The sequence below is a fragment of the Bos mutus genome, chromosome 13 (assembly GCF_027580195.1).
Source record: "Bos mutus isolate GX-2022 chromosome 13, NWIPB_WYAK_1.1, whole genome shotgun sequence".
Lineage (NCBI taxonomy): Eukaryota > Metazoa > Chordata > Mammalia > Artiodactyla > Bovidae > Bos > Bos mutus.
This window is the reverse complement of record NC_091629.1, coordinates 42,395,701-42,420,766: the sequence shown is the minus strand read 5'-3', so window position 1 is coordinate 42,420,766 and position 25,066 is coordinate 42,395,701. Positions and strand designations below refer to the sequence as shown.

Here is a 25,066-nt window from a genome sequence, read left to right as displayed (position 1 = left end):
GGAGAGGCCACTGCACCCCCTGTGGGTGATGGCAGTTCACTGACATGCGTCTCGCTGGGGCCTGGGGCGGGAGCAGCTTGTCTCACGGCCCCTTCCTGTTGAGGCTGTGGGGCTGGAGCAGGAGGAGCCCTAAGTAATTCATTCACTCACCAGAGTTCCCTCTCTGGAGACCTTGCACAGTGAACCTTGGGTGGCAGTCGCTGGTGCTGAGATGTGAGCAGGAATGGGGTTGTGTTCAGGAGGTCCGCCACACTGTTGGACTGATGACTCCAGCTGGGCGAGCAGGTCCCACAAGACCAGAAAGGGCACTCGGGACCCCCTGTGCCCCATGAGAAGTGGGGTCCCTCAGAGTTCCCAGCCTAGTTGGATTTGGAGAATATTCTTGTTTTTTAAAAGCCTTCTTCAGAGCTTCTCTGATGGTAACCTTGCAAGGAAAGTCGCTGCTGTGAGGATGCCCTCGCCACCCCGCGCAGAGCATTTCCTCTGTGCTCCTTCATTGACTCAGTCCTCATGACAACTGGGATACATTGGGGAGCAAGGGTTCTGTTTTGCCCAAGAGGAAGTGAAGCCTCCATGAGGTTAAATGGAACAACTTCTTAGAACCTCTAGTTTGGAACGAAGTTAGTCTCTGGGAAGCCTCCTGCGAGGGCCTAAGTCTCTAAGACGCTGTTTCAGCTTCAAAAACCCCTCAGAGGGGCGGTAAGAAAGGCCTCGGTGAATTAGCGGGGGCCCATCTCAGCAACACGGGCCCTTCAGGCACCTTGTCTGTGTTTGCCTTCATCCCTTCTGTAGTTGGTTTTACATACAAAGCAGACGGAGTCACGACTCTCATTCAGATGCTTCTTTATTTTTCTTTTGGAAACTAAACACACTTCAGACAGTGAAGATACATGCATTTTCCATTTTCTCATTGCCTGAAGATTGCTGTGTGACGCTCCTGGGGAATGAATTTGGGGGCTTGAGAAAGAAAATGACTAGTCTGTCTCACAAGGTGATGATGAGGCTTTCCGTGGAGGCTTTACATAACTTGTAAGTGAAACGTGAAGCAAAAACCAGCATTAAAAACCAGCATCACAGAAGGGGCCTGCTGGGGATTACAGCCGCACTGCTGCTGGTCCCAGACCCCTCCGGGAAATCACCGAAGGGGGGCCGCCACAGCAGACCCCACTAAAGCGCCTCAGCTGACAGGCAGGCCAGGGAGGCTGTGGAAGTGCACCCCCAGCAAGATAAATTCACTAACCCACTTCCTCCTGCGTCTGAATCTTCGTCAGCCGCATACCTGGTGCACATGAAACTCGGCCTCCAGGAACGTCAGGGTGCACAAGGTCCCCCACCCCCAAGTCGGCAGACCCGACCTCCCTCTGTTCACTGTAACCCCACCATGAAAAGCAAAGATTTCACTTTTATTGTCATTACAGAGGTATTTTGGAAAACTTAGAAGACATGAACACACATAAACAGTTGTGTGTAATAGTTAAAAGTGAAGCTGGTAGAGGTGGGTGAGCAGTTGTCTCAATGACTATAATGATTTTAGGTGTTCTTAATGGAAATAACTCATTAGAAAACCCAATCGGGAGGGAAGAAAGAAAGAACTAGCAACAGAAATAAAGCTATTATCATCTAACTTGCCATAAATACTTGCAATTATGATACCTGGGAATGTTGCCATGATATGGATTGCTTTGATTAAAAGATGTCAGTTGAATAAAACAGTATGGTGGGGTAATATGAATAGTCTGCTGCTGCTGAATAAATACTGATGTTTATTTTTAAACCAGAAAACATTGATCCTGTGACAATGCCCTGTTACAGTTACTCTGTCAAACCGCAGGGTGGATGTGTGTTTAATCCTTGGGCTCAGAGACGCGGGGGCAGGACAGGTGCTGGCTTCCTGTCCTGCCCACCTCTGTGTCCTGAGCCAAGGGAGCTTGGCCCTGGCTTCTGCAGGTGTGGCTGTAGCCCCTGAGGGTTTTGTTTGACTGACGCCCAACAAGTCTGGCCAGAACAGAAAAGGTTACATTATCTGTTCATTGCCCTTCAGCAACTGCCGACTAAGGGAGACAAATCAGATATCTTAACACAATTTCATTAAGGCTTAGTGCTAACAAGAATGCATAGTTTTTGTGATTTAAGATAATAAATTAGCGTGTGTGTTTCCCACATCGACTCGACATTTTTCCACGTAATACAGAAAGGTCTGGTTCTTTTTATGAACTGGGTGCCTGCATTGCCATCTTTCCTGTGTATTTTAGAAGTAAACTAAATTCATCTGTGAGCCTCTAGTGCAGCATTCATTTAAAAATATATCTTTTTTTCCATTGATAATTTTCTTTGGATTCAAAGGTCAGAGTTTATTGTCTGTCCCACTGACACCATGTGCACAAGAACCGCCGCTTGCTCTTCACCAGCCCTCACTCAGCAAACATCGGTCAGTTTACCTTCTCAGTGTCAGAGCCTGAGTGAGATGCTGAGAAACTACTCAATAGGGATGATTGTCTTTTTGTGTTTTTCATTCGTAAGCAGCCTCAGTGAACTGACTCACTCTTCTACGTAGAGAGAAAAACGCAAAATGCATTTGGTTCTCATTTCTCTTACTAGCGTTTCCTTATAAAAACACAATTTATAAGCTCCTGCCATTTGGAACTTCTTATAAGAAACTCAGAATGATCTATTTTTATTTAAATGTTCTCTTCACCTCCTCTCTCTTTGTGAAAATAAGTAGTTTCAGTAACACATGCTGTTCTTCCCATAGCTTACATCTCCCTGTCTTGGAAAAAAAGATCTCTGCAGTTTGTGATGAGGGTTTTTATCCTGACTTCGATATATGTTAACATTTTGGGGATTGAGTATTCTAAGACATGTCTTAGAATGCTTTCATTTTCATCGTTCTTATGTATTTTAAGTTGTATGACCCGTTTTGACGTGGAATGCATTTAAAAAGTTGGTGTAGGAGAGGACTCTTTACCATGGTATGTGTTGGTTATCTGATATGTAATAAATGCATGGTTTCATGGCTGATTTTCCACCTCCCAAAGGGAAGGGGGTGGGTTTCCTTAGTGTCCAGATCAAAGGAGCCATTCATAGCATGTTCTCACATGTTCCATGTCAGCCTGATGAAACCTGCCCTGCCGAGGCGTGAACTTTCCGTACTAGCCGTCTCCGTGTTATGTTCAATAAATTCTGTGCTCTGAATGTATTTGAAGGATGCTTCAGTGTAAAATTATTTGGAATGGATGGCCTAAGAGCATTTAGACCAGATACTAGAGCCCATCACTAGCTTTCTTACTGTTCCTTGGGAACACAAAATTGGTTTAAATGAACAATCAGATATTTTGTGCCCGAAAACAGCCTTACAGAACGACTTAGGTCAAACTTCTCATTTTACTGATGAGGAAACTTTTTTCCCAGAGAGCTTCAGCATGGGGACCAGGCCTGCAGCCCTGTGTTTCCCTGTCAGGGGAGGAGTTTGTTGTTGACTTATTGATTACTCACTGGTGTAAACTTCCTCCAAGCCTGCACACTGGGGTGGCGTTGGTCTTTTAAGTGGTGGCAGATAGTCTCCATCTTCCAGTGTTTTCATGTTAAAACATTAATGAGAACATTTGACCTCTTTGGAGGAAGTTAGACATGCAAAGTTTCAAAAGTACTGAAACTCCAGTACTTTGGCCACCTCATGCGAAGAGTTGACTCACTGGAAAAGACTGATGCTGGGAGGGATTGGGGGCAGGAGGAAAAGGGGACAACAGAGGATGAGATGGCTGGATGGCATCACCAACTCGATGGACGTGGGTTTGCGTGAACTCCAGAGTTGGTGATGGACAGGGAGGCCTGGCGTGTTGTGATTCATGGGGTCGCAGAGTTGGACACGACTGAGCGACTGAACTGAACTGAACACATGCAAACGGTAAGGCTTCATGCAAGAGCGAAGGGTAGACAGCTCCTCTTCAGTGTCCTCCAGTCCAAAACCCGCTTCCCTTCTCCACAGGCTCCCCACACCCCATCTCCTGTTCAGCTCTCCCCAGAGAGGCCCTCTGTGTGCTCCTGTGTGTGCAGAGCCCTTGTGTTTTCTTACAAGCAGCAGCACACACTCCCCTCCCTGTCCTGAGCGCTACTTTATAGAGCGTCTTAGAGATCATTTCGTGGCCACATACATCTGAATGGCTCCGTGGGTCTCCCCTGCGTGATTTTTCTCAACCAGCCCTCTGAGAGGTGCACCTAAGTCATTTCTAGTCTCACTGCTGCAAACAGAGCTGCAGCAAATGCCCCTGTAAGTGAGCTGGAATATCAGGAGAGAGTTCCTGAAAGAGACCTGGGAAAGGGCGTTGTGTGCGTGCGTAGTCACTTAGTTGTATCCGACTCTGTGACGCTATGGACTGTAGCCTGCCAGGCTCCTCTGTCCATGGGATTCTCCAGGGCAGAATACTGGAGTAGGTTGCCATTTCCTCCTCCAGGGAATCTTCCTGACCCAGGGATAGAACCCGCGTCTCCAGCATCTCATGCATTGGCAGGCAGATTCTTTTACCTCTGTGCCACTTGGGAAGCCCCACGGGAAAGGACGCCTGCGTGTAAAATTTGACCCCGTGACTTTACATCTTACGGAGGACATGGGGGCATGTCGCCCCAGAACTACCTCCTTTCCTCCTGTTCCTTCACCAGCATCTTACCTCGCCCACCTTTTTGATCTTTGCTCATCAGAAGCATGCACTTGGTTTCTGAGTTTTAATTTGGGGTTTCTGTGTGTGAGGTTGAGCAGCTTTTCATGGGGTAAAGGATCAGCAGTGACATTGAAAGGCACACCCCACAAGGGGCTGATGACAGAATGACAAAAATGAAGATGCTGAGGACACATTTATGAATGTGCAAATATGAATCTACGTGATTTCACTAACAGGAAAATCACTGCAAAGAGTACAGAAGTGGACTGGGTGGGAGAGGAAATCACCCTGTGTGGCCAACAAACGGAGCTTGGACTGTTGACCCGAATCAGCAGCCCCACTACTGCACTGGTCTGAACATCACACATCACATTCCTGGGGTTCTTTGACTATGGCGTTCTAAGAGGATGCGTTTCAGCCTCCTAGTCCGGGGCGAAGCTTCCTCATATAAACGGTACTGAAAATGGTGGTAATCCATACAGGGTTAAAATCCCAGCTGTGAAATGGAAGCTTTTTTTTTTTTTTCCAAGCTTTTCATTTTGTATTGGAGTGCAGCCAATTAACAATGTGGTGATAGCTTCAGGTGCACAGTAAAGTGACCCGGGCATGCATATACATCTATCCATTCTCCTCTAAACTCCACTCCCATCCAGCCTGTCACAACACGGAGCAGAGTTCCCTGGGCTGTACCGTAGGTCCTTGTTGGTTATCCACTTTAAATATAGCAGAGAATACACGTGCATCCCAAATTCCCTAACTATCCCTTCCCCCCTGGCAACTATAGGTTCCTTCTCTCAGTCTGTGAGTCTCTTTCTGTTTTGTAAATAAGTTCATTTGTATCATTTCTTTTGAGATTCCACATATAAGGGCTGTCATATTTCTCCTCTGAGTGACTTCACCTCAGTATGACAATCTCTAGGTGAGGCCTTTTTAAACAAGAGAAGGTGCTGTGCTGAAAAAGTAACCACACCAATTTGCCATTAACTTTCATCACTGCTTAGAAGACAAATCTGCTCCCTAAGAACCTGCCGGGTCCTAAATGGGATGCACTGCATCAGACACGGAATGCCCTCAGAAATCGTACCCAGAGTCTTGACTTCCTTTTTTTTTTTTTTTTTCAAGTTGAACTTATGTTTTCTTAGCAATATTTGACCACTAAGGTCACTTCAAAGACCTGTGGTGGATTCACTCTGATATTTGGCAAAACTAATACAATTCTGTAAAGTTTAAAAATAAAATTGTAGTTGGGAAAAAAAAAAAAAGAAGCAAAGAAATAGCAAAACTTCGGAGAAACACAAAATGAGTGTTATGGACTTCTGGAAAAATGTACCTTTATGCTTCTTCAAAAATGTTAGGAAAATGTGTATGGGGGCAGGACTCTTTAAAATCAAGCCAAGGCCCACTGTCATATTTTAAGCCTCTCTTTGCAGTCACATCACCAGTTCTAAACGTGACTCCAAACTCCGTTAGGAATGATAAAGTCATCAAAGGATAGCCATCCAGTCCCCGTGTCCCTGTCATGTGTGTGATAAGTTGTTTCAGTCATGTCTGACTCTTTGCAACCCTGTGGACTGTAGCCCACCAGGCTCCTCTGTCCACAGGATTCTCTAGGCAAAAACACTGGAGTCGGTTGCCACGCCCTTCTCCAGGGGATCTTCCTGACCCAGGGATCAAACTGCATCTCTTACGTCTCCTGCATTGGCAGGTGGGTTCTTTACCACTAGTGCCACCTGGGAAGCCTGTGGCCCCATCATACCCTCAGTATTTCTCCTAAGTCTCAGACATTGAGGACAAGCGAGGTTTACAGACATTGGCTGAGACTGCCGACTCTAAGGCACCTTCCCAAGCCCACCACCGCTGTCCCCAGTTCTCTGTCCCTTTATTGGATTAAAAGCAATTTGAAGGGACATTCTAGGTTCTGTCATTGGATTTGGCCTTGTGGTATTTTTAATTTTGTTTTTTAACCCGAGCATTTCATTTAATAGTATTAACAGCCAAATAGTTCTAACAGGCTCATAATGAAAACCACCAGACCCTCATCACTCCTGGCTTCCATTGCCTAGAGGCAGCTGTTTTTAGCACTAATTTCTTCTGGTAATTAACCTCTATATTTCTGAATAGTGTGCATGTGCTGCTTTTTTCTTGATTTTTCATGTTTAGATACTATTTCTTGATTTCCTTCTAAGGAAGATAAGGGTTTAGCTCCAATAACCTTTCTCCCCACCCCTGTCTACAGCACAGTCTCCTCTCCTGTCCCTCTCTGCGTGTCATGCCATCATACTGGCTATGCAAGTACCGTTATGCATGGTTGTTGTTCAGTTGCTAAGTTGTGACCCCATGGACTGCAGCACACCAGGCTTCCCTGTCCTTCACTATCTCCCAGAGTGTGCTCAAACTCATGTTCATTGGGTTAACAATGCCATCTAACCATCTTATCCTCTGTTGCCCCCTTCTCCTCTTGCCCTCAATCTTTCCCAGCATCAGGGTCTTTTTTAATGAGTCAGCTCTTTGCATCAGGTGGCCAAAGTATTGGAGCTTCAGCTTCAGCATCAGTCCTTCCAGGGAATATTCAGGGTTGATTTCCTTTAGGATTGACTAGTTTGATCTCCTTGCTGTCCAAGGGATTCTCAAGAGTCTCCTCCAGTAACACAATTTGAAAGCATCGATTCTTTGGTGCTCAGCCTTCTTTATGGTTCAGCTCTCACATCTGTACATGACTACTGGTGAAACTATGGCTTTGATTAGATGGACCTTTATTGGCAAAGTGATGTCTCTGCTTTTTAATATGCTGTCTAGGTTTGTCATAGCTTCCCTTCCAAGGAAAATATCCTTCACAGCTCTGCCTTGTATGTTTTATGAGTGTATGTATCCAGGACCTTTCCCCCCTCCCCCAGAATAACTGCATCTTAGTGTTTTGTTTGCTTAGTCTATGTATCTCTAATGAATTCAGCCTCCAACTCTGACAGAAGTATAAGTCTCTTTAGTACTTTCGCATATTGGGTAGCCTGTGATTTTTATGTGTGTGTGTTTTCTTAGAAAGCTCCCTCCTAGGACCTCTGCATCCCTTGCTATTCTCTGGACTGATATCTTTAGGCCTGCTGCCCAGCTCTCATCCCAGGAGGGCCCTTTCTTCCCTTTCATCTTGGGAGCTTCCTTTGTTCTTTTCTGGGTGGGTTTCTTGTTTTCTGGGTCTCTTGCTTTCTCCTTCTTGTTTTACTACCTGCTGAAGAACGTGGCAGCATGTATCCTTTAGCAGATTTCTAATGGAGAAGTAAGGGTGAGATCATTTTTCTGAGAATTTCACATTTCTGGAAGTGCTCTATTCTGCCCTCCTACTTGGTTGATAGTTGTAGTGGGTATAGTAATCAAGGTTGGGAATCATTTAGAGGATTTTGAAGCATCGTTCACTGATTGCCAGTTTCCAGTGTTGCCCATAAGAAGTCAGAGGCCGTTTTAATGTGTGATCCTTTTTCTATTTCTGCAGAAATTCTTCAATCTCCAATGTTCTTTTGATTTTTTCTTTCTGTTAATGTATTTATCATTTTCAAGACTTCTTTCTTTTCCAGTTATTCTTATTTGTTTATGGCCAGCTGCTGTTGCTAGATGTATATGCTTTCTTTTCATTGAGGATATTATAGTTCTTTTGCTGTTGTTCTAGAAGCTTCTGTTTTGTTCTATAAGAGAGACTAAAAAATGGTGGTGGTCTTTAAAAAGTTAACGTGCTTTTCACTGAGGAAAGTATCGTCTTTGTTGTGGGTCTATCCCCTGCATTATCTACTACCTACTACTTGCTTTGGGCTAGGTTTGTGTCTCTGCCACTTTGGAGGTTTTCTCAAATGCCTGGTGATTCTTGACATCCTTAGGTATTTATTTTTTGTTGTTTAGTTGCTAAGTCACGTCTGACTCTTTTGTGACCCCGTGGACTGTAGCCCACCAGACTCCTCTGTCCATGGGATTTCCCAGGCAAGAATACCAAAGTGAGTTGTCGTTTCCTTCTTCAGGGGATCTTCCCTACCAAGGGATCAAACCCGTGTCTCCTGAATTGGCAGGTGGATTCTTTACCACTGAGCCACCAGGGAAGCAGGTATTTTTAGTGAAGCACTAAAAAGCTGATGGGAAGGTGCATGGGGGAAGGTGGGATTTGTTGAACAGTGGGTTTCAATGAAAGCTAACTCATTAAGGACCTAACAGATACCTTGTTGAGCAATTTCTAGCTGTCAGTACCTGTAGTTGGTTTAGCTGGGGCTCATTTCTCTAAAGAGGAATCTTACAGTCTCCTGCCTGGCAGCAGAAGTCTGGCCATCATCCCTTAAAAAGGAAGAGAATGTACAGCTTCACTGTTTCATGTTTCACTTCATTTTTAGCTTATACCTTGTCCTTGCCCTAAATAGTTTCCACATCCAAAGATACTCTGATTAAACTGCTGGTGGTTAGAGGGGTTAGGGACAGGATCTGGGGGGCAAAACTCCTTTTATAGACTTGCAAATGGTCCTCCGGTTTTCAGCCCTACTGCTGTCCTGCTTCTGAGTTGCCTTGGCCCACCAATTCCTTAGCCTTCAGGGCACAGTGGACGCATCTCTGAGCTCCACCTCTCAGCCAACCCGCCAGCTCTATTCTTTGACTTTCTCGTAGCCTACTACAGAAAGGGGCCCATCCGTGTTCCAGATCCCAGAATTTTCCTCTTGTTGGCTGTTGTCTCTTTTCCTTTTTTATCTGTGTGATTTTGTGGTGTTTTATTCTTTTCCTGACATTTACTGGGATTTCAGAAGAAAGTAGAGGGAAAAGCATGTGTTCTACCTGGCCACTTTAGCCAGAAGCTTGGCAGACCTTCATGGTGGATGCTAAGTCAATATTTATAGGTCTTATTAAGCAGACATGGCTGATTTTAACACAAGCAATAAACCACCTAAGTTTTTTGTTAATTTATTTTCTCCTAAGGTATTAAAAAAATACCAGATGTAGGAGGAAGAGTAGTACATTATTAATGAATAGCCTTTAGGAAATAAATGTGACATCACTGAGAAAAGACCCAACCTCACCAAGTTTCCTAGTTTAAAGCCATTCCTCTTAGACTATGTTGTTGATTCCTCTTGAATCACTTGCCAGTTATGGTCTTTCCTGTTGCAGATGGGTGGCTCCAGGAATTATTATCAGGTTTCAGCTCATTTTGCTCGTGGGGGAACCGGAGCAGCAAGAACATGGAGTCTAAGGTGCATGTGTGAGGCTGAGGGTGTCCTCAGGCTCCATGACCTCTGTTAAGTATGAAAAACCTGAGGTGGGTTCTCAGGGGATCCTGTGTTGGGTGCTGTGACCCCCTCTCCTGGAACAGCAGTTGTACCTAATGTCCTTCCTAGAGAGAGTCTGGCTAGTACAAAATAGGTATCTTCAAGTTCACAGAGTTCTGCTTTGTCCATCTTATTAAAAAAAACAAAATTCCAAGCTGGTATTTAAGGAATGTGGTTATCATCTTGATGCTTGAATGCAGAGCACTTCCAGGCAGTTCTCAGAGCATTTCTTCATTTAACCAGTGTTTATTGAGCCCCTACTCTGTGCCAGGCTCTGTTTCACACCCAGGGGGACAGTGGGGAACCAGACAGACAAGGGTCGGCTGTCAAGGAACTCATCCTCTAGAGGAGAGAGTAGTAGTGTCAGTCAATCAGCTGTGTCCAACTCTTTGCGACCCCGTGGACTGTAGCCCACCAGGTTCCTCTGTCCATGGAATTCTCCAGGCAAGAAGACTGGAGTGGGTTGCCATTTCCCCTCTCCAGGGGCTCTTCCCAACCCAGGGATTGAACCTGGGTCTCCTGCATTGCAGGCGGATTCCTTACCATCTGAGCCACCAGGGAAGCCCCTAGAGGAGAGAGGCTGACAAGAAAGAAGGAAACCAACAAATAGGGTATTTGAGATCCTGAAAATTGCTGTGGTGGGATAAAAAGGATGCCCTGGTGGGCAGTGACACAGTGGGGTGAAGTGAGCAGAATGCTCCAGGCAGAGGGGGGATCAGAGGCAAAGAACCTGAGAGGGACCACATTCAGGACAGCAAGGGGGTGGCTGGCTGGGGCTGATGGAGGATGGAGGTGGCCAAAGGGGTCTCAGGGGAATCCGGAGGTCACAGGAGGGCCGGCCTCGAATATGAAAAGTTGAGTCCTAGGGAATATTGGCAGGTAATTGACTCCTGGGTTCACGTCCGTGTGATGGTGGTTATGTATGACAAGGCAAAGGCTGTCTGTCACTTAAGGCCTTAAGGAACAGACTGGGGGTCTCACACTGCTGCCCAGGTGACCCTCTCTGAGCAGAGCAGCCCCTCCCCAGCCGGCTCCACTAATGGCTGGGAGGGGGTCCAGGCCGGGCTGGCACTGATGTTAGTCCCTCCCTGCGGCCGGAGGCTCTGCCCCTCCCCGCTCCCGGCTGCGTCACGGGCCCCAGGGACCAGAGCCACTGCGTCACCTTGAGCTGCGTGGCTCAGGCCAGCTGCACCGCTGGGAGACTGAGCACATTCGTTTAGAGAAAGCAAAGAAATAACTTCTGTTGATAATCAGCATCTGTTAGTTAATAGGCCTCTGAGAGCTGTAGACAATTTAAACTTTTTATTAAAAAAGAAAAAAGCTCATTTACCCTCCTGGGAGCCTGTGCTATGAAATTATAAACTGCACAGGTTTTTTTTTTAAAACGTGACTGAACATACAATGGAGAACATTAATTTTGTTTTGTTTTGAATGAGAACTGTTGGCTTTACTTTCCCCTCTTCTGATTAAAGCTATCTTGAGTTCTCTGTGGAAGGTCCAGACATAATGATAAGGTGGGTCCCCAGCCCTGGAAGAGTCCCCTCAGTCCTCTGGGTAGAAACCCACCCCTCACTGGAGCCCAGAGTCTGGGAAGCTTGGCTTCTTGCCCTGGAGAAAAGAGCCTGGAACTTTCTGTCAGCAATGAGTGGGCTTTCCCAGGTGATGCTAATGGTAAAGAACCCATCTGCCAACGCAGGAGATGTGGATTCGATCCCTGGGTCAGGAAGATCCCCTGGAGGAGAGCATAGCAACCCACTCCAGTATTCTTGCCTGGAGAATCCCATGGACAGAGGAGCCTGATGGGCTATGGTCCCTAGGGTCGCAAAGTGTCAGACACGACTGAAGCAACTTAGCACACACACATCGAATGTTCCAGAACCAGGAAGCCCAGGATGGGAGGGTGCTTCCATCTCGTCCCTGGGGCCAGGAACCTTCTCTCTTCCTCAGCATAGGCTTCCTAATTAGGGGAGGCTCAGTCATGTCCTCCAAAGCAGCCCTGAACTGCTTTCTTCAAACACAGTCATGACTCCCACCCCTGCCAGGAACCGGTGCCCCAGTAGGACGCCACGAGTCAGAAGCTCTGCACTCAGGCTCTTGGGGCTCAGCTGTGGGGGCCTGGGGCTGATCCCTCTCTCCTCCAAGCCTGGGTTCTCTCTGCTAGTTGCAGAGTCCCACTCTACACTGTGGGGTGCCCCCCTCATGGGATGCCTCACCAGGCACGTGGCAGTGCCTTCTTTGCTGGTGAAGGTTAACTGCGATCACTAGCCTTGGTTCACCCAACCATATGCATCCCGGTGCTACTGAGCACCAGGTATGGCTGTACCAGTTGGAAAAGATCCCGGTGACTGATTCAGTCCTTCCCTCGAGGCAGAGAATAAACATGGATAAATCTGACAGTGATCAGCAAGCATTATAAGGAACATAAAGCAGAGTGATGGGGTGGATAGAGAGGAGAGCAGGAAATGGAGGCTGCCTTGGGGGTGGGGGGTGGAATATTCATGTGGCTTCCCCAAGGAGGTGGCACGCAGTCTGAGATGTGAATGAAAGGAGTCGCATCTCTGTGATCTGGGGGAGGAGGCACCGGGTGGCAACAATGACACGTGCAAAGGTCCTGGGGCACGAAACAGCTTGGCGTGGTCAGGAGACAGAAGCACACCCAGGGCAGCCAGGGTAGCCAGTGGTATGTCCAGACCTGGGATTTTATTCTGTGTGTGCTGGAAGCCCCTGGAGAGCTTTAATTAGCACAGGGCAGTGGTGTGAACTGAAGGAGCAACACAGAGAGAGCTAGGGTTCACCTCCACTGGTTTTATTCTCTTTCACATGTTCTCCACAAGATACTTCACTTCCTTTCTTTAGAACCATAATCCCCTTGGTTGACTTTAATAACCAGCAGGAACATTTTTCAGGCTGTTTAATTTTATTAAAAGATTCAAATTTGATGATAAATGGCAGTATGGCTGCCTCAAGCCTCGGATACAAGACTTGCTCAGCCATGGACATGTTCCCGCCACCCACCCTCATCCCCACCAGGAACACAGACACACGCAACCCCCACCGTGATGCAGTCTGAGACTGTAAATAATCTAATTATTTCTTGTACTTTGGTAAATATGCCAGGAACACTCATAGCTCTCTGAGACCTATAGAGAATATTAACTTGGTGGTTTTTTTTTTTTTTTTATAAAGAAGAATGGGTAGATAAGTTAGCAATTTCAGCAGACTGATTGAACCCCACACTGTTGAACAGAGGACAAGGGCCTCCCTCTGAAAGCATCATTAGCCTCACAGACAATTGTTCAAGATCTGCGATAAGAGCCATAGATAGATAGGATTCTAGGATTCAGGCAGAGGAAGGAGGGTGTGACTCATCAGCACAGCGTCCCGGAAACCCTTGAGCCCACCAGGAGGCCAGTTAATTTCGCGGTGTACAGACGAGGCCCTGGGAACACAGGCAGGGTCCCTGGAGAGGCACAGCCTGTCCCCACCATGATGACAGCTCCCTCTGAACTGAGAGCATGGGCACAGCAGCACTGCAGCAGGCAGGCTGGGCACGGTGTGGCTCTCCAGCTCATCCTCCAGACACTGCTGGGCAGCCCAGTGACCCTCGGATGGTCCCAGAGATGCACCGGAGGTTTCTCTCCCTCCTTGTCAGCCAAGCACAGGGAATCTTGAAAACAGAGGATGCCAGTGCAGGCCTAATTACAGAGCACGTTAGTGTTACCGCTGTCATTAGTATTAATTACTTTCCAAAGGCTGGAAACACTGCTTTCCTCCAAAGACCTGGCCCCGGCCGCTACCTCCACGCACTGGCGTACGGGGTGGGCAAGGGAGGCCGAGCTTCTAGGCTCAGATGGGGCCGCCTTGATTTGCTCCCTGGCCCAGGAGGGCTCAATTTCTCTGCACATGCTGTTGACAGCTTGAGGCCTGACTCGCAGAAGCACAGGCGGGCGCAGACAAACGCCAGCAGTCACAACTCAAGAAAGCCAAGTTGCCCCCAAAGAGAGACGAGCCCCTGCCGGCGAGCTGAGTTGTGCTGAAAGCCCGAAGCAGCATCTTTAATTCATGGCTTGGTTTTGAGTTGGTATTGCTAAATGCAAATTAATAATCTTTAAACAGCAACCCACAGACTCAGGAGAACTGTGGCAGCATGCACGCGGAGAACCATGTTCCCAGTTCACTGAATCCTGGGGCTCCAGGAGAGAACTGAGGCACCATCGGGCAGGGAGATGGGCGTAGTCCACTCCTCGGACTACCCAGGAAAATCAGAGTGAGCATGTAGAAACTCGGAGCAGGTGACTTTGCTGCCAGGCCTGAGTTTGTGGTCGTGACTTAAGTTGCTGGCCGTGGTGCAGACCCTGCAGGTGCTGAGCTGACGCAGCCAGGCTGTATCACTGTCCAGGACAGCCATGGGTGTAGGAGTCTATGGCCAGGAGGGAGTCCACGGGCCAGACGAGTGTCCTGAGGCACCAGCTGGAAGTATATACCTATTTCACAACCACTGGAAGAAGGCCGGCCTGAGGACCAGGAGTAGGACAGGGAGAGGGGCCACGTGGGGACATGGTGTCCCACCGCGGACAGGCGTCTGCAGCCGAGCCCCGTGCTGCGGGGAGAAGCCCCAGGTCACGCTGTCACAGAGCACCAGGGGTGCTTGATAGGAGGTGGGCCGCTTCTCCGGAGTGTCGGGACTCGAGCCGTCGGTGGGCCTTTGTCCAATGAAGAGCAGGCTTTGCCCAAGGGGGTCCCGCTCCATCCTGAACAGCTCATACTCCACGTGGGGCAGCCTGATGCCCAGTGGCAGGCACCCATTGGTGGCAGTGATGTCACGCTCAGCTCCCAGGGCCCAAGCCCCCGGGCCCCCGCAGCTGCTCGGTTCAGAGAAGTTGAGCATGGCCGTGGTGACCCGGTCCATGGGGGTGACGCGGGCCCTTGTGACCTGGAACACCAGCTCAGTGCCACCTCGAACCTTGACGGATGGTGTGCCCTTGGTATAGTGGCCGGCCGCATAGACAGTGAAGGTGGGCTGCCGGCAGGTGGGGTCTGAGAAGTGGTGGTAATATCCTTCCCAGGATCGGTTGTGACCGTGGAAGGTGAAGAGCCTGGTGAGGAAGAGCACGGCGGGGCGTACCTCGCACCCGGGGCTGACCCAGTGGCCGCCCAGGCGCAGAGGCAGGGCCGCCTGAGGGGGCAGCACGGGTGGGTGGTGCTCGTCAGAGCGGGCGATGAGGCTGCAGGCTGGACAGGGGTGGGCATGGTGCTGGCAGAGACAAAGGGGAAGGGGGTGACATCAGAGGTGGGGTACCAGGGTGTGCCTGGAGTGGGCTGGCTCGTAATCCCACCCACCGCCCCCGCACCCATCACTTCCTTCATTCCTGCCTCCAGCCCCGTGGTCACTTCACTCTTCTTGAACCTCTGTCAGCTCCTCCATCCTCTAGGCCTTTGCACCTGCTGCTGCTTCCACCTGGACCCCACCTTCCCCTCCGCCCCAACACGTGGCCTGACTGCCCTCTTCCCAACCTCTAAGTCTCAGCTCAGAGACCAGCCTCAGAGAGACCTCTTCTGACCTCGCCTTGGATGGTGGCCCTCAGAGATGCACCATCCCCTCTTTCCTCTTCTCTCCGCCCCTACCCCTTCATTGGACAGTAAGCTCCAGAGAGCCAGACCGTCTCTCCCTAGCTGTTATACCCCCAGCCGCGCAAGGTTCCTGTTCACAGCAGGTGTATTGGGTGAAGGAAGGAAGGAGAGATGGAACTTGTATCCTGGGATTTGAAAGGAGGTGTCCTTTCCCATACCTGGCCTGCTTGGTCCTAAAATCTGACCATTAACATTTATTATCCTTCTTGCCTGTAGTTACTCCCTTCACTCCCAACTCATTCTTTGTTAGGTGCTTCTTAAGGGCCAAGAGCTGTGCTGAGCGCATTCCACGCGCTGTTACTTTAGAGCCGCTAAAATTCTCATGCCCCCAGACCTGCTTGCTGAGGGTCTGTGCTGAGGTGTGGCTGAAAAGTTGGCAAAGTGATGAGACACAAAGATGTTCATTCCTGTGTTGTTTAGAACTGGAAACCCAGTCCCCACTGCACTGTCACGTGAGGGCACGGTCCTCAGTTGTCTGAGGCTGTGGGTTTGTTTTCCTCGCGCTTTGGCCTTATTTACAGTTGCCTCTGCCTTATAAATTCTCATGAGTTGGGTTTACAGTAAAACACGTCAACAGGAAGCAGATGCTGAACCAAATTGCGTGGGAGGAGTCAGTCTGCTTTTGGAGTGAAAAAGCTCAGTCCAGGCCAAGAAGAAACAAGATACTGACTTCTTTTTTTTTTTAAAGGGAGCTGCTGCCCAGAATTTAGTTGAGAGCATCATTCTGAAAGGTAAATGTCCTGGAACAGCCTCTTGTCAAAGCAAGCATCTCTAGCTTTAGCTGCTCCAGAAGGGGACTCAGGGCCAAGGGCATACAACAGGGCCAGGAAGGGAAATGCTTCTTGAGGGTCCAGCTGGGAAAACAGATCCAATTTTTTTTTCTTGCCAAAAAAAACCAAAAAACAAAAAAACATATTTCCACAGATTGCTGCTGGGTGAGTCTCATGCCAAACAAGGGGCATTTGGGAGTTCTGATTTAGAAAGGAAATATTGGATGAGTGAGAACTTTTTTTTTTCTTATTTATTTCTATGATGAACCTACACTTGCCCGGAATTCTACTTCTATCATACAGAAAATGATATTCTTTTTGTTTTGGGGGATTTTGACCCAGAGGACCTGAAGGCACTTGGCACTGCTAAATAAATGGCTACAGAAGTGTTTATAACAAAGAAGCAAGAAAGCTGGGTAGTTAGCTGGAGTGCTGGTAATTGGAGTGCTGGCTGATAAGAGTCTCCTCTAATTTAGGCATTTTAACCCACATTCCAATTGTTGTTACACTAATGTGTATGGACAGGACATAATGTATTATATCAAAATAATCTCTGGGCTGCCTTTCTCCCTCAAAGGATATCTTCTGCATACAGGCTATCTGGGGATGCTGGCTGATGATCTGGGGCAACCAGTCTTCTGCAATGGCAGAGACAAATGGAGAACAAGCACGACTGGAAGCTGAGAGAGGGGGAGAGAGAGCATTTCCTTCTCCGGTGCTCTGGAAGAGGCTGGAAGGAAATACCCATCTCCCTCAAAAAGCCTTCCCGGGCATCACTGTGCACAGGTCCGGAGTTGCATGTGTTAATACACAAGACTCTGGCCAGCAGAATTCACACTTGTGTGCAAGCCAAACGCCTTCTGATTTAAGCTTGTTACATAAAGTTATACCAACAACACAGAACAGTTTCTAATTAACCCCTAGAGGTGACACCAGGCTTAGATGATTTTGGTCGATTAGGACTCTATATCCAGGCAATGAATTTGGGGATCAAATTGGCTTTAAATTAACTTCTAAAAATGTTCATATTTACCATCTGGTTTGGGTTGTGGGCAAGGCTTGGGACCCAGAGAGCTTAAGGTAATGACTAATTCGTTACTTGGGAGTCTATCTGCAGTGTATCCATCTTTGAAATTATCTTCCTTTTTCTTTTTCTATGGGGAGGGGGGCAGTTGGTGAGAAGACGTTTAATTTAATGTCTGCACATCTGGCCTGCCGGCCCAGGCTCCCATGCACGTGTGTCCTGCTTCACAATCATGCTGCAGATTGCATGGGTACCCTGGGTGGTCAGGCAACAGAAGGGCAAGAGTGTGTGGCCCCAGGGACGGTGTCATCCTCCACACCTTGGGGTCCTTCCTCTCTGTGTCTGGAGCAGACTGCCCTCCTAATGAGGTGATGGGTGCCAGTAACCACCCCACCACCAGCACTTGCTCTGCTCTGAGAAGGATGGACATCAGAGCGGCCTGGAACATTGGCTGGCAAACAGAGAATTGTTTCGAGGTCATGAAAAGAACTCGGGCTAATTTTCTGATTGCGAGAACTTATTATTGTGCTTCCTCCCAGATCCTGAGTTGGGAGGAGGGAAGAGGGAGAAGGAGAGAGAGCAGAGGGTGCCCCTGCCTCCCGCCACCCCCACCCCCAATACACAGTGGATGCTTCGCCTCATTTGATTTAATTCCTTAAGTGTCTAGTATACAGCAGGCACTCAATACACGCTGAATGTGTGAGGGTTGCCTGTGGGTTCAAAGAACACCTGATAAGGATACCTGAACAATTTTCACTTTTGAAAAATATCCCTTGGGTATCTCTTACAGACATTCTTAACCCAGCATCCTAACCTTGACTTCATTTTTACTAACCTCAACGTAAACTCAAAAGAATTAAAAATTCTTCCAATTGTGAGAGCGGGCAGCAAAGCCCTGTAGCCCTGTGGCTTCAGTGCCCCCCAACCCCCCAGTTCATATAGCAACGTTTATGGGCCCAGCAAGTGTGCCAGCCCCTGGGCTCTGGGTGGGGACACAGAGGAGCAGAGGGCTTCCCCCTTGCAGAGGATCCAGTGCTGCTGGGGCAAGGCAGTCAACTGCAAATTCAGTGCAGCCCTGAGTGTGTGCAGAGTGGGGATGGGAGGGGACAACTGAGCAGAGACCTGAGAGACAGGGACCTGCACCGTCCCAGCAGGGGCAGGAAAGAACCCTCTAGAGTCCAGGAGGGCCACACTCAAGAAGGCAACCCAGGAGTTCCTGCTGGAAAAAGCCAGTCCTCTCCAGACCTGAGGAAAGGCCTCAAGCAGAGGGAAGAGCATGTGCAAAGGTCCTGAGGCCGGCAGACCAGTGTGGGGTTGGAGTCGCGGGGAAAGAGGGCTCCAGGCAGGGAGAGGCCCCACAGGCTCTCAGAACTCACCCTCCCTGGACCCCAGACTCACCAGGGCGCTCTGCAGCGGACGCTGGTAGCCGGTGGGCCGGTAGTGCCGCCTCTCGGCCCGCTCGGTGTGGATGTCCCCCAGGTAGAGCTCCTCCACCAGGCGAGGCGCGGCCCGGGGCTCGGGCTGCAAGCGGCGCTGCACGCGCACCAGGCTGAGCTCGTGCATGGTGAAGCCCAGGGCGGCCGCGCAGTCACGCTCAGCCCCGGCGCCCAGCAGCTCGTACAGGGCCCCGGACAGCCAGGCCCGCGCCGGGGGCAGGCGGTGCGCGCAGTCCCGGCCCGCCTTACTGTGGTCCAGGCGCCTGGCCACGTCAAGCAGGGCGCGGCGGCTGTGGAAGACGACGCCCACCTTGTGCAGATGGTAGTCGGCCTCCGTGGCGCCGCGGGTGACCCAGGAGGCCCGGCGCAGGCGCACCCTGCCCTTGATGAGCAGCGAGTGGGTGGGCTCGCTGCACGAGGGGTCCCGGTAGAAGAACTGGTAGGCGCGGAACAGGCGGTTGGGGTAGAAAGTATAGGAGCGGATGAGGAACTCGGGTCCCGGGCGCACCTCGCAGCTGCGGGGCAGAGGGAGAAGAGTGCTGGGCAGTGAGCTGGGCTCGTGCATGGTGAAGCCCAGGGCAGCTCCGGGCTCCACCTCCCTCAGCCTTCCTCTCAGGCCTGCAGGCTCAGTTCCCCCAGCTGCCCTCAGCCCCACCCTGCATGCTGGGGGCCTTCCCCTTTTGCCTTATGGTCTCAACAGAAGCTTTCCTTCCATTCGGTCCTAAGCACCTTTTTCAGCCGACATCTCCCCCTTTCTGGCCTGGGTCCCCCAGGGATTCCCATTGGTCCAGGAAACACACAGGCTTTGCAGCCAGAGGCCCCTGGTTCAAATTCCATTTCAGTCCCTCATGAGGAGTGTGACCCGGGATGATGCCCAGCTTCTTCCTCTGGACTCAGGCATCAGATCCACAGGCCGGGCTCCCAGGAAGCAACCAGCGCAGTGACGGCACCTGGGAGGGGTTTAAGAAATGGGGGCTCCTTTGCTTTGTGTGGGGAACCCTGTGCTCTGAGCTCCAGGAGGCAGGGTCCTGCCTATTCTTTCCCCGGTGGATTCCTGGCACCTGCTCCAGGACCAGGCACACACTGGATCCCCCAACCCTGGTCCTCATTGAGTGACTTATGAATGATGAGCACTTACATTGTCTCCCCATTTGCCAAGCTGACCACCACTGCCCCCCCACCCCAAACCAGGTTTCATCCAAGTCTGTGACAGACTTGTTGGTCTAAACCGGGGGGGTCAGCACACTTTTCATGGAGAGGGTCAGACTATAACTATTTTGTCTTTGTGGCCAGGTGGTCTTTGTTGCAGTTACTCAAGATTGTGGTCTTGGAGCCAAAGTGGCCAGAGACAGTACTGTATGTAATGGGTGTGGTTGTGTGCCAGTAAAGCTTTATTTACAAAGCCAGCCCTGGTCCTCAGGCCTTATTCTGCCGGTGATGAAAACAGGACTCCTGGACCCTGTCACATCCTGGGCTGGGGCCAGGGAGCATCTGGGACTTTCCCGTGGGGGCTCAGCTGGGGTGGACGGTGGACGAGTCCCCCCACAAATAGGCAGTACCTGGACTGTTATTTTCTCAGTATCTTTCGTACTGGGGCTGCTGGAGCAGGAGAAAAGTTCTCACCAGCCTTTTCTTTCTATCCTATGTCTTTAATACCAACCTCCCCTTTCTCCCAAAGCAAACAGAATCGGGGCCTCAGGCAGGCAGTGAGAGACTCGGGTGAGAACCTAATGATGTTGTTTCGTTTTCAGACTTTCTTTTTAGGGTTACCTCCTATTTATGGCAAGTGGCTCAGCTCTCCATATCCATAGTGATACGACATTTCCTTTGAAACATAATCACAGTACTGTAAATGTGTACAGTGTACCAATTATCCCCCAATAAAGCTGTAAAAATACATGAATATATTTACACCAACAAAAGCAAGTTGGTTTAAAGAAGAATCGTAAGGAAATCATAAAGATTCTTCTTAAGAAGAATCGTAAGAAGAACTACCACCTGTAAGAATCAGTACAGGTGGTAGTTAAACACAGAGAGAAGTGACTCACACTCCAGCGTGGGGAGATTTGCCCAAGGGAAGGTAGCAGGTCGCACTAGATGTCCTCGTGGTTCTCAGACTCTGGGTCCTTCCCTATGCTGCTCCCAGAAAGCAACAGACCCTATCTGAAGGGTACAATGGAGGACTTTCTAGGAAGAAAATACTAGAAGCTTCTAGAACTATCTGGAATGCTATTGTCCCAGGGCAAGAACAGCCTGCAGCCAGCCCCCTTCCTCCCCATGTTCTGTCTCACACTGACCCTGGCCAGTGATGCCTGAATCCCACCTGGCCTGTGAAAGGTGGGGGCAGAGCCTGGGAATGCATCCAGAGCAACTTTGCAGATGTCAAGTCCCCACCCACCCCAGGGAGCTGCTAGCAGATGTTTGGCAGTGGAATTTCCCCCTGACCTCAGGAGGTGCATGGAGGACGTGCAAAGTCCAGTCCTTGACCCCAGAGTGGGACTGGCCCAAGGGGATGGTGGGTGAGGACGCTGCCTGCCTTCTCTCTGACCCTAGCGGGGAGGACTCTCCTGGCTGCCCCACCAGTGAGGGCAGAGCGCTAAGCCCACCCCTCAGAGCAGCAGTGGGCCTCAGAAATGTCAGGTGAGACTATCAGGTGAAAGGGAGAATTGGGTGGATGGCTCCTTCTGGCCTCCTAGGCTCACTCTGGGGAGGGTGACAAGCAAGCCCATGCCTGGGCAGCCTCTGGACAACCAGATGAATTGTGCCCGTTTCACAGATGTGAACACGGAGGTTCAGGGTGAGGTCTCCCGGCCCACGGGCCTGTGCTCAGTATGACCCTCAGGTCTTACCCAGTGGAGATCCAGGGCCCGTCCAGGCGTGGGGGCAGCAGCGCAGTGACCAGGGCTCTGTTGGGCAGGGGCTGCTGGCAGCTTGGTTCCCAGTGCAGATGGCCCGCCCCTGCCATCCCAGCTGCCTCTGAAGTGCGGGCTGCAAAGCAGACAGACCCAGGTCAGCGATCTGGGCACACCCTAGTTCTCTAGCTGACTGGCACCCCCCTCCTGGCTCAGGGTGCAGCAGAGAGCTAGGCAAGAGTCTGTGCCCACCTGCACCTCCTCCTGTGGCCAAGTGCCACTGGGCGGCTGTGAAAAGGCCCTGCACCAGGGGCAGGAGGCCGCCAGGACCCAGACAGAGAAGCCGGACAGTGGGACTGCCATCCTCTCCCTTACGAGCCCAGGTTCAGCTTGACCTCTGCCCCCTGGAGCAGCCAGACCTGCACCTGCCCCTCTCGGCCACTCCCTTCGTGGTCTCTCGGTGGTGCCAGGCCCAGGCATTGTCCATCCCCACATGGGTGGACCAGGAAGGCACTGGGGTACACAGTGATGCTCAGGATGTGTGTGGTAGGACCCGGGCTGAAGCACAAGGCCATCAGAGGGGCGGTGGGGGTGGGGTTGGGGGTGGGGGACTCAGAGGCCTCATGGAAGAGGGCCCCCCACCCTCTTCAGGGACCCCTCCCTCCCCTGCCAGATATGATCATCTGGTGGAGACCAGACAGGCCTGGCCAGATCTTCACTTCTAGGAGCGGCCCGGAGGTGAGAGCACCAGGGCCTTCATCTGCTAAAGAGCAGCAACTCCCCTGGAAACTGTCATCCCCACTCAGAGAGGCGGGCTTGACGTGGCCCAGATGCGGGAGGCTGTAAGCTTGGTGGTAGCAGCGTCCAAATGTTATAGCTGCTGCAACCCGCTGGCCCCACTCCATCGCCAGCCTTCCTAGGGTGTTTCCCCCTACACCACACCAGGTTCAGGAAAGGTGCTCGGGCCGGGAGGCTTGGGGTCCCCTCCTTGCCCCTTCACAGCAGTCTTCTGGGGCCCCCAAGCTCTCTGCTCCCCCTTGGCCTGCCAGAGGTCTGGGGTCTCCCTGGGAGACTCTTGGGTTCCCATGGGACTGGCTGAGAAAGCTGGAATGATGCTGATGGTGACGACGACACGAGGCGGCAGCAGCCCCTCTTAGCTGGGTACCGACTCTGGACATCTTTATTATGTTATTTTATAAATATTTTTACACGTTAGCTCACCATCGCGATGACCCTAGGGAATGGTGTTAGTCTCGACTTCCCATGATGGGCAGAGCCAAGGGCTCAGTGAACTGGGCTCAGCTGGCCCCAGGCCTGGCCTGCCCCAGGGGATGGAGCCGGGCTTGGAGCCAGGCCGTGGGCTCTGGCCTGTCAGCTTAACCGTGGCTCCTTTTGAATCACAGGCAGGGGAAGGGGTTGAAGGAATGAATGAGTGAAAATGCTGCTGCAGCACTGGGTCCTTGTATGTTCCTGCTGTGCCCTACACCTGATTTGTGGACTTCAATCAGCCAAATAAGACAGATGGAGACAGACAGCTGGTGCACCAGCGCTGCGGTGTCCCCAGGGACAGGGGGCACTTGGATTACCCCAAGGGCTGTCAGGGCCACTCCTCAGAGTAACTCCATGCAAGGAGAGGCTTGAAAGAGTAGTTCTGTGCTCACTCGGGCACATCTAGTCTTTTGGGGACCAGAGCCAGGACGCTGAGGCGCCTGAGTTGGGCCAAACGCCCAGCAAAGCTGATTGGGAGTCTGGAGCTGAAATACACACGCCAGAGTATCCACGCTTCACACCTTCTTCTTGAGCTCCCAAGAAGACGTTGGGTTCACAACATGCTGTTTTTTTTTTTTTCAACTTTAAAAAAAAAAAATTTTAGTTTTTTTTTTTTGGACACCAAAAACGTTTTGTATTTTGACATGAATCCTCAGATACCATCTTCCCACTAAGTGTCTTTTAGTTTGTCTTGTTTTTCTGCGAAAATTTGGGATTTAATTAATTCAGGAGATGATGAGATATGGTGGGATCTCACCGTATTCAGAACATGTACACACGAAACACAAAATGGAGCCCTTCTTGGTAAAAAGCTCAGAGTGGAGCGTGATACTGCCTCCTGGCTGGAGCTTCAACTTCAAGGTTACAAAAAATGAAACCAACCGATGAGAAATGAACTCGTGAAATGCTTCCAGTCCCAGCTTTGGAGGCTGCTTATAGATTTTCTTTTCTCTCTCTCCCTCTCTTCTCCCCTAGAAAAGTCTGGGCTCAGGAAACCACGGCGGAAAGCAGATGGTGCCATGGGCTGGCTTGCACGACTTTTCTCAGGGACCTGATAGACGGAGTTAAATGCGTGGGCCAAATTGATTTTTATCAACCATGGATTTTTAATTAACAGTGGTGTCCACTTGCCGCCATCCATTATTTACTGTTTACCCACTAATTAAAAATTATGCTGCTTTTGCACTCATAGAGCAGGACATTTGAAATTAGATCGTGTCGTTGAAATTACCTGCAGAATGAAATCCGGAGCGTCCAATTGCTCAGACCAGACTACTGGGGTTTCAGATCTGATGTGCTCCAGCCTGTTGTGTGATTGTGAGTCAGAATGCCAGCAGTGGGCTGCACCGCAGACATCACGTGGAGCCTGCCTGGGGCCTTAGTGGAGAAGACGACTTCGGAGCCTGTCTTGAGCACTGGTACTTTGTGGTCTCAAGAGGTGGTCTCACCCCATAAGCACCCAGGAGGCAGCCGGTCAGCACCCTGATGGAGTGCCTACATGTGCCGGCCATTCCTACGGACCATCTGCAAGACCTCCCATGGCCCAGGTTCCGTCTGTGCCCCCATTTTGCAGACAAGGAAACTGAGGTTCAGAGGATGGAGAGTTGGCTGCCCCAGGCAGGTGCTTCATATTCAATTAACAAATAAAATAGGGTAAAATACACCTAACATAAACATTACCATTTTAACCACTTTAAAGCATACGATTAAAATTCAGTGGCATTTAAGATGTTCACCAGGTCACGCAAACATCAGCTCTGTCGAGTTCCAGAATCTTTTCATCACCCCAAAAGGAAGCCCTGCACACATTAGCAGTCACTCTCCACGCCTCTCTCCTCTCAAACCCTTGCAGCCACTAATCTGCTTTCTGTCTCGGTGGATTGGCCTATTCGGGGGTATTTCTTAAAATAAAAAATATGTGCCCTTTTCTTATCTGCTGTTCACAACACTTCTGTTAGGTGGACGTGATTATCTTCATTTTCCAGATGAAAAATGGAGTCTTGGGAGCCGGTTTATACCCAGGTGCACCGTCCTGTTTTCTTCAAAGATCATGAGACACGTGGGTCTGGATCAATAGGGGAGGGGGCGGGGGAGGGAAGGCGTGCGGTTCGTAGCCAGAGCAGATGGAGAAATATCAGGTCTTC

At 50.2% G+C, this 25,066-nt stretch overlaps 1 protein-coding gene across 1 annotated transcript in view; it reads right to left on the bottom strand.

Annotated features, from left to right (window-relative positions):
- Window positions 1-14,052: 14,052 nt before the first annotated feature.
- APCDD1L (APC down-regulated 1 like) overlaps window positions 14,053-25,066 on the bottom strand; it is a 47,940-nt gene continuing 36,926 nt past the window's right edge. Inside the window, exons 2-4 of the mRNA XM_070382100.1 lie at window positions 21,651-21,789; window positions 18,764-19,316; window positions 14,053-15,194 (exon numbers count right to left, since the gene is read on the bottom strand). Of these exons, the coding sequence (XP_070238201.1) occupies window positions 14,430-15,194; window positions 18,764-19,316; window positions 21,651-21,789 (1,457 nt within the window). The 3' untranslated portion in view covers window positions 14,053-14,429. The remainder of the gene's footprint in view (window positions 15,195-18,763; window positions 19,317-21,650; window positions 21,790-25,066) is intronic.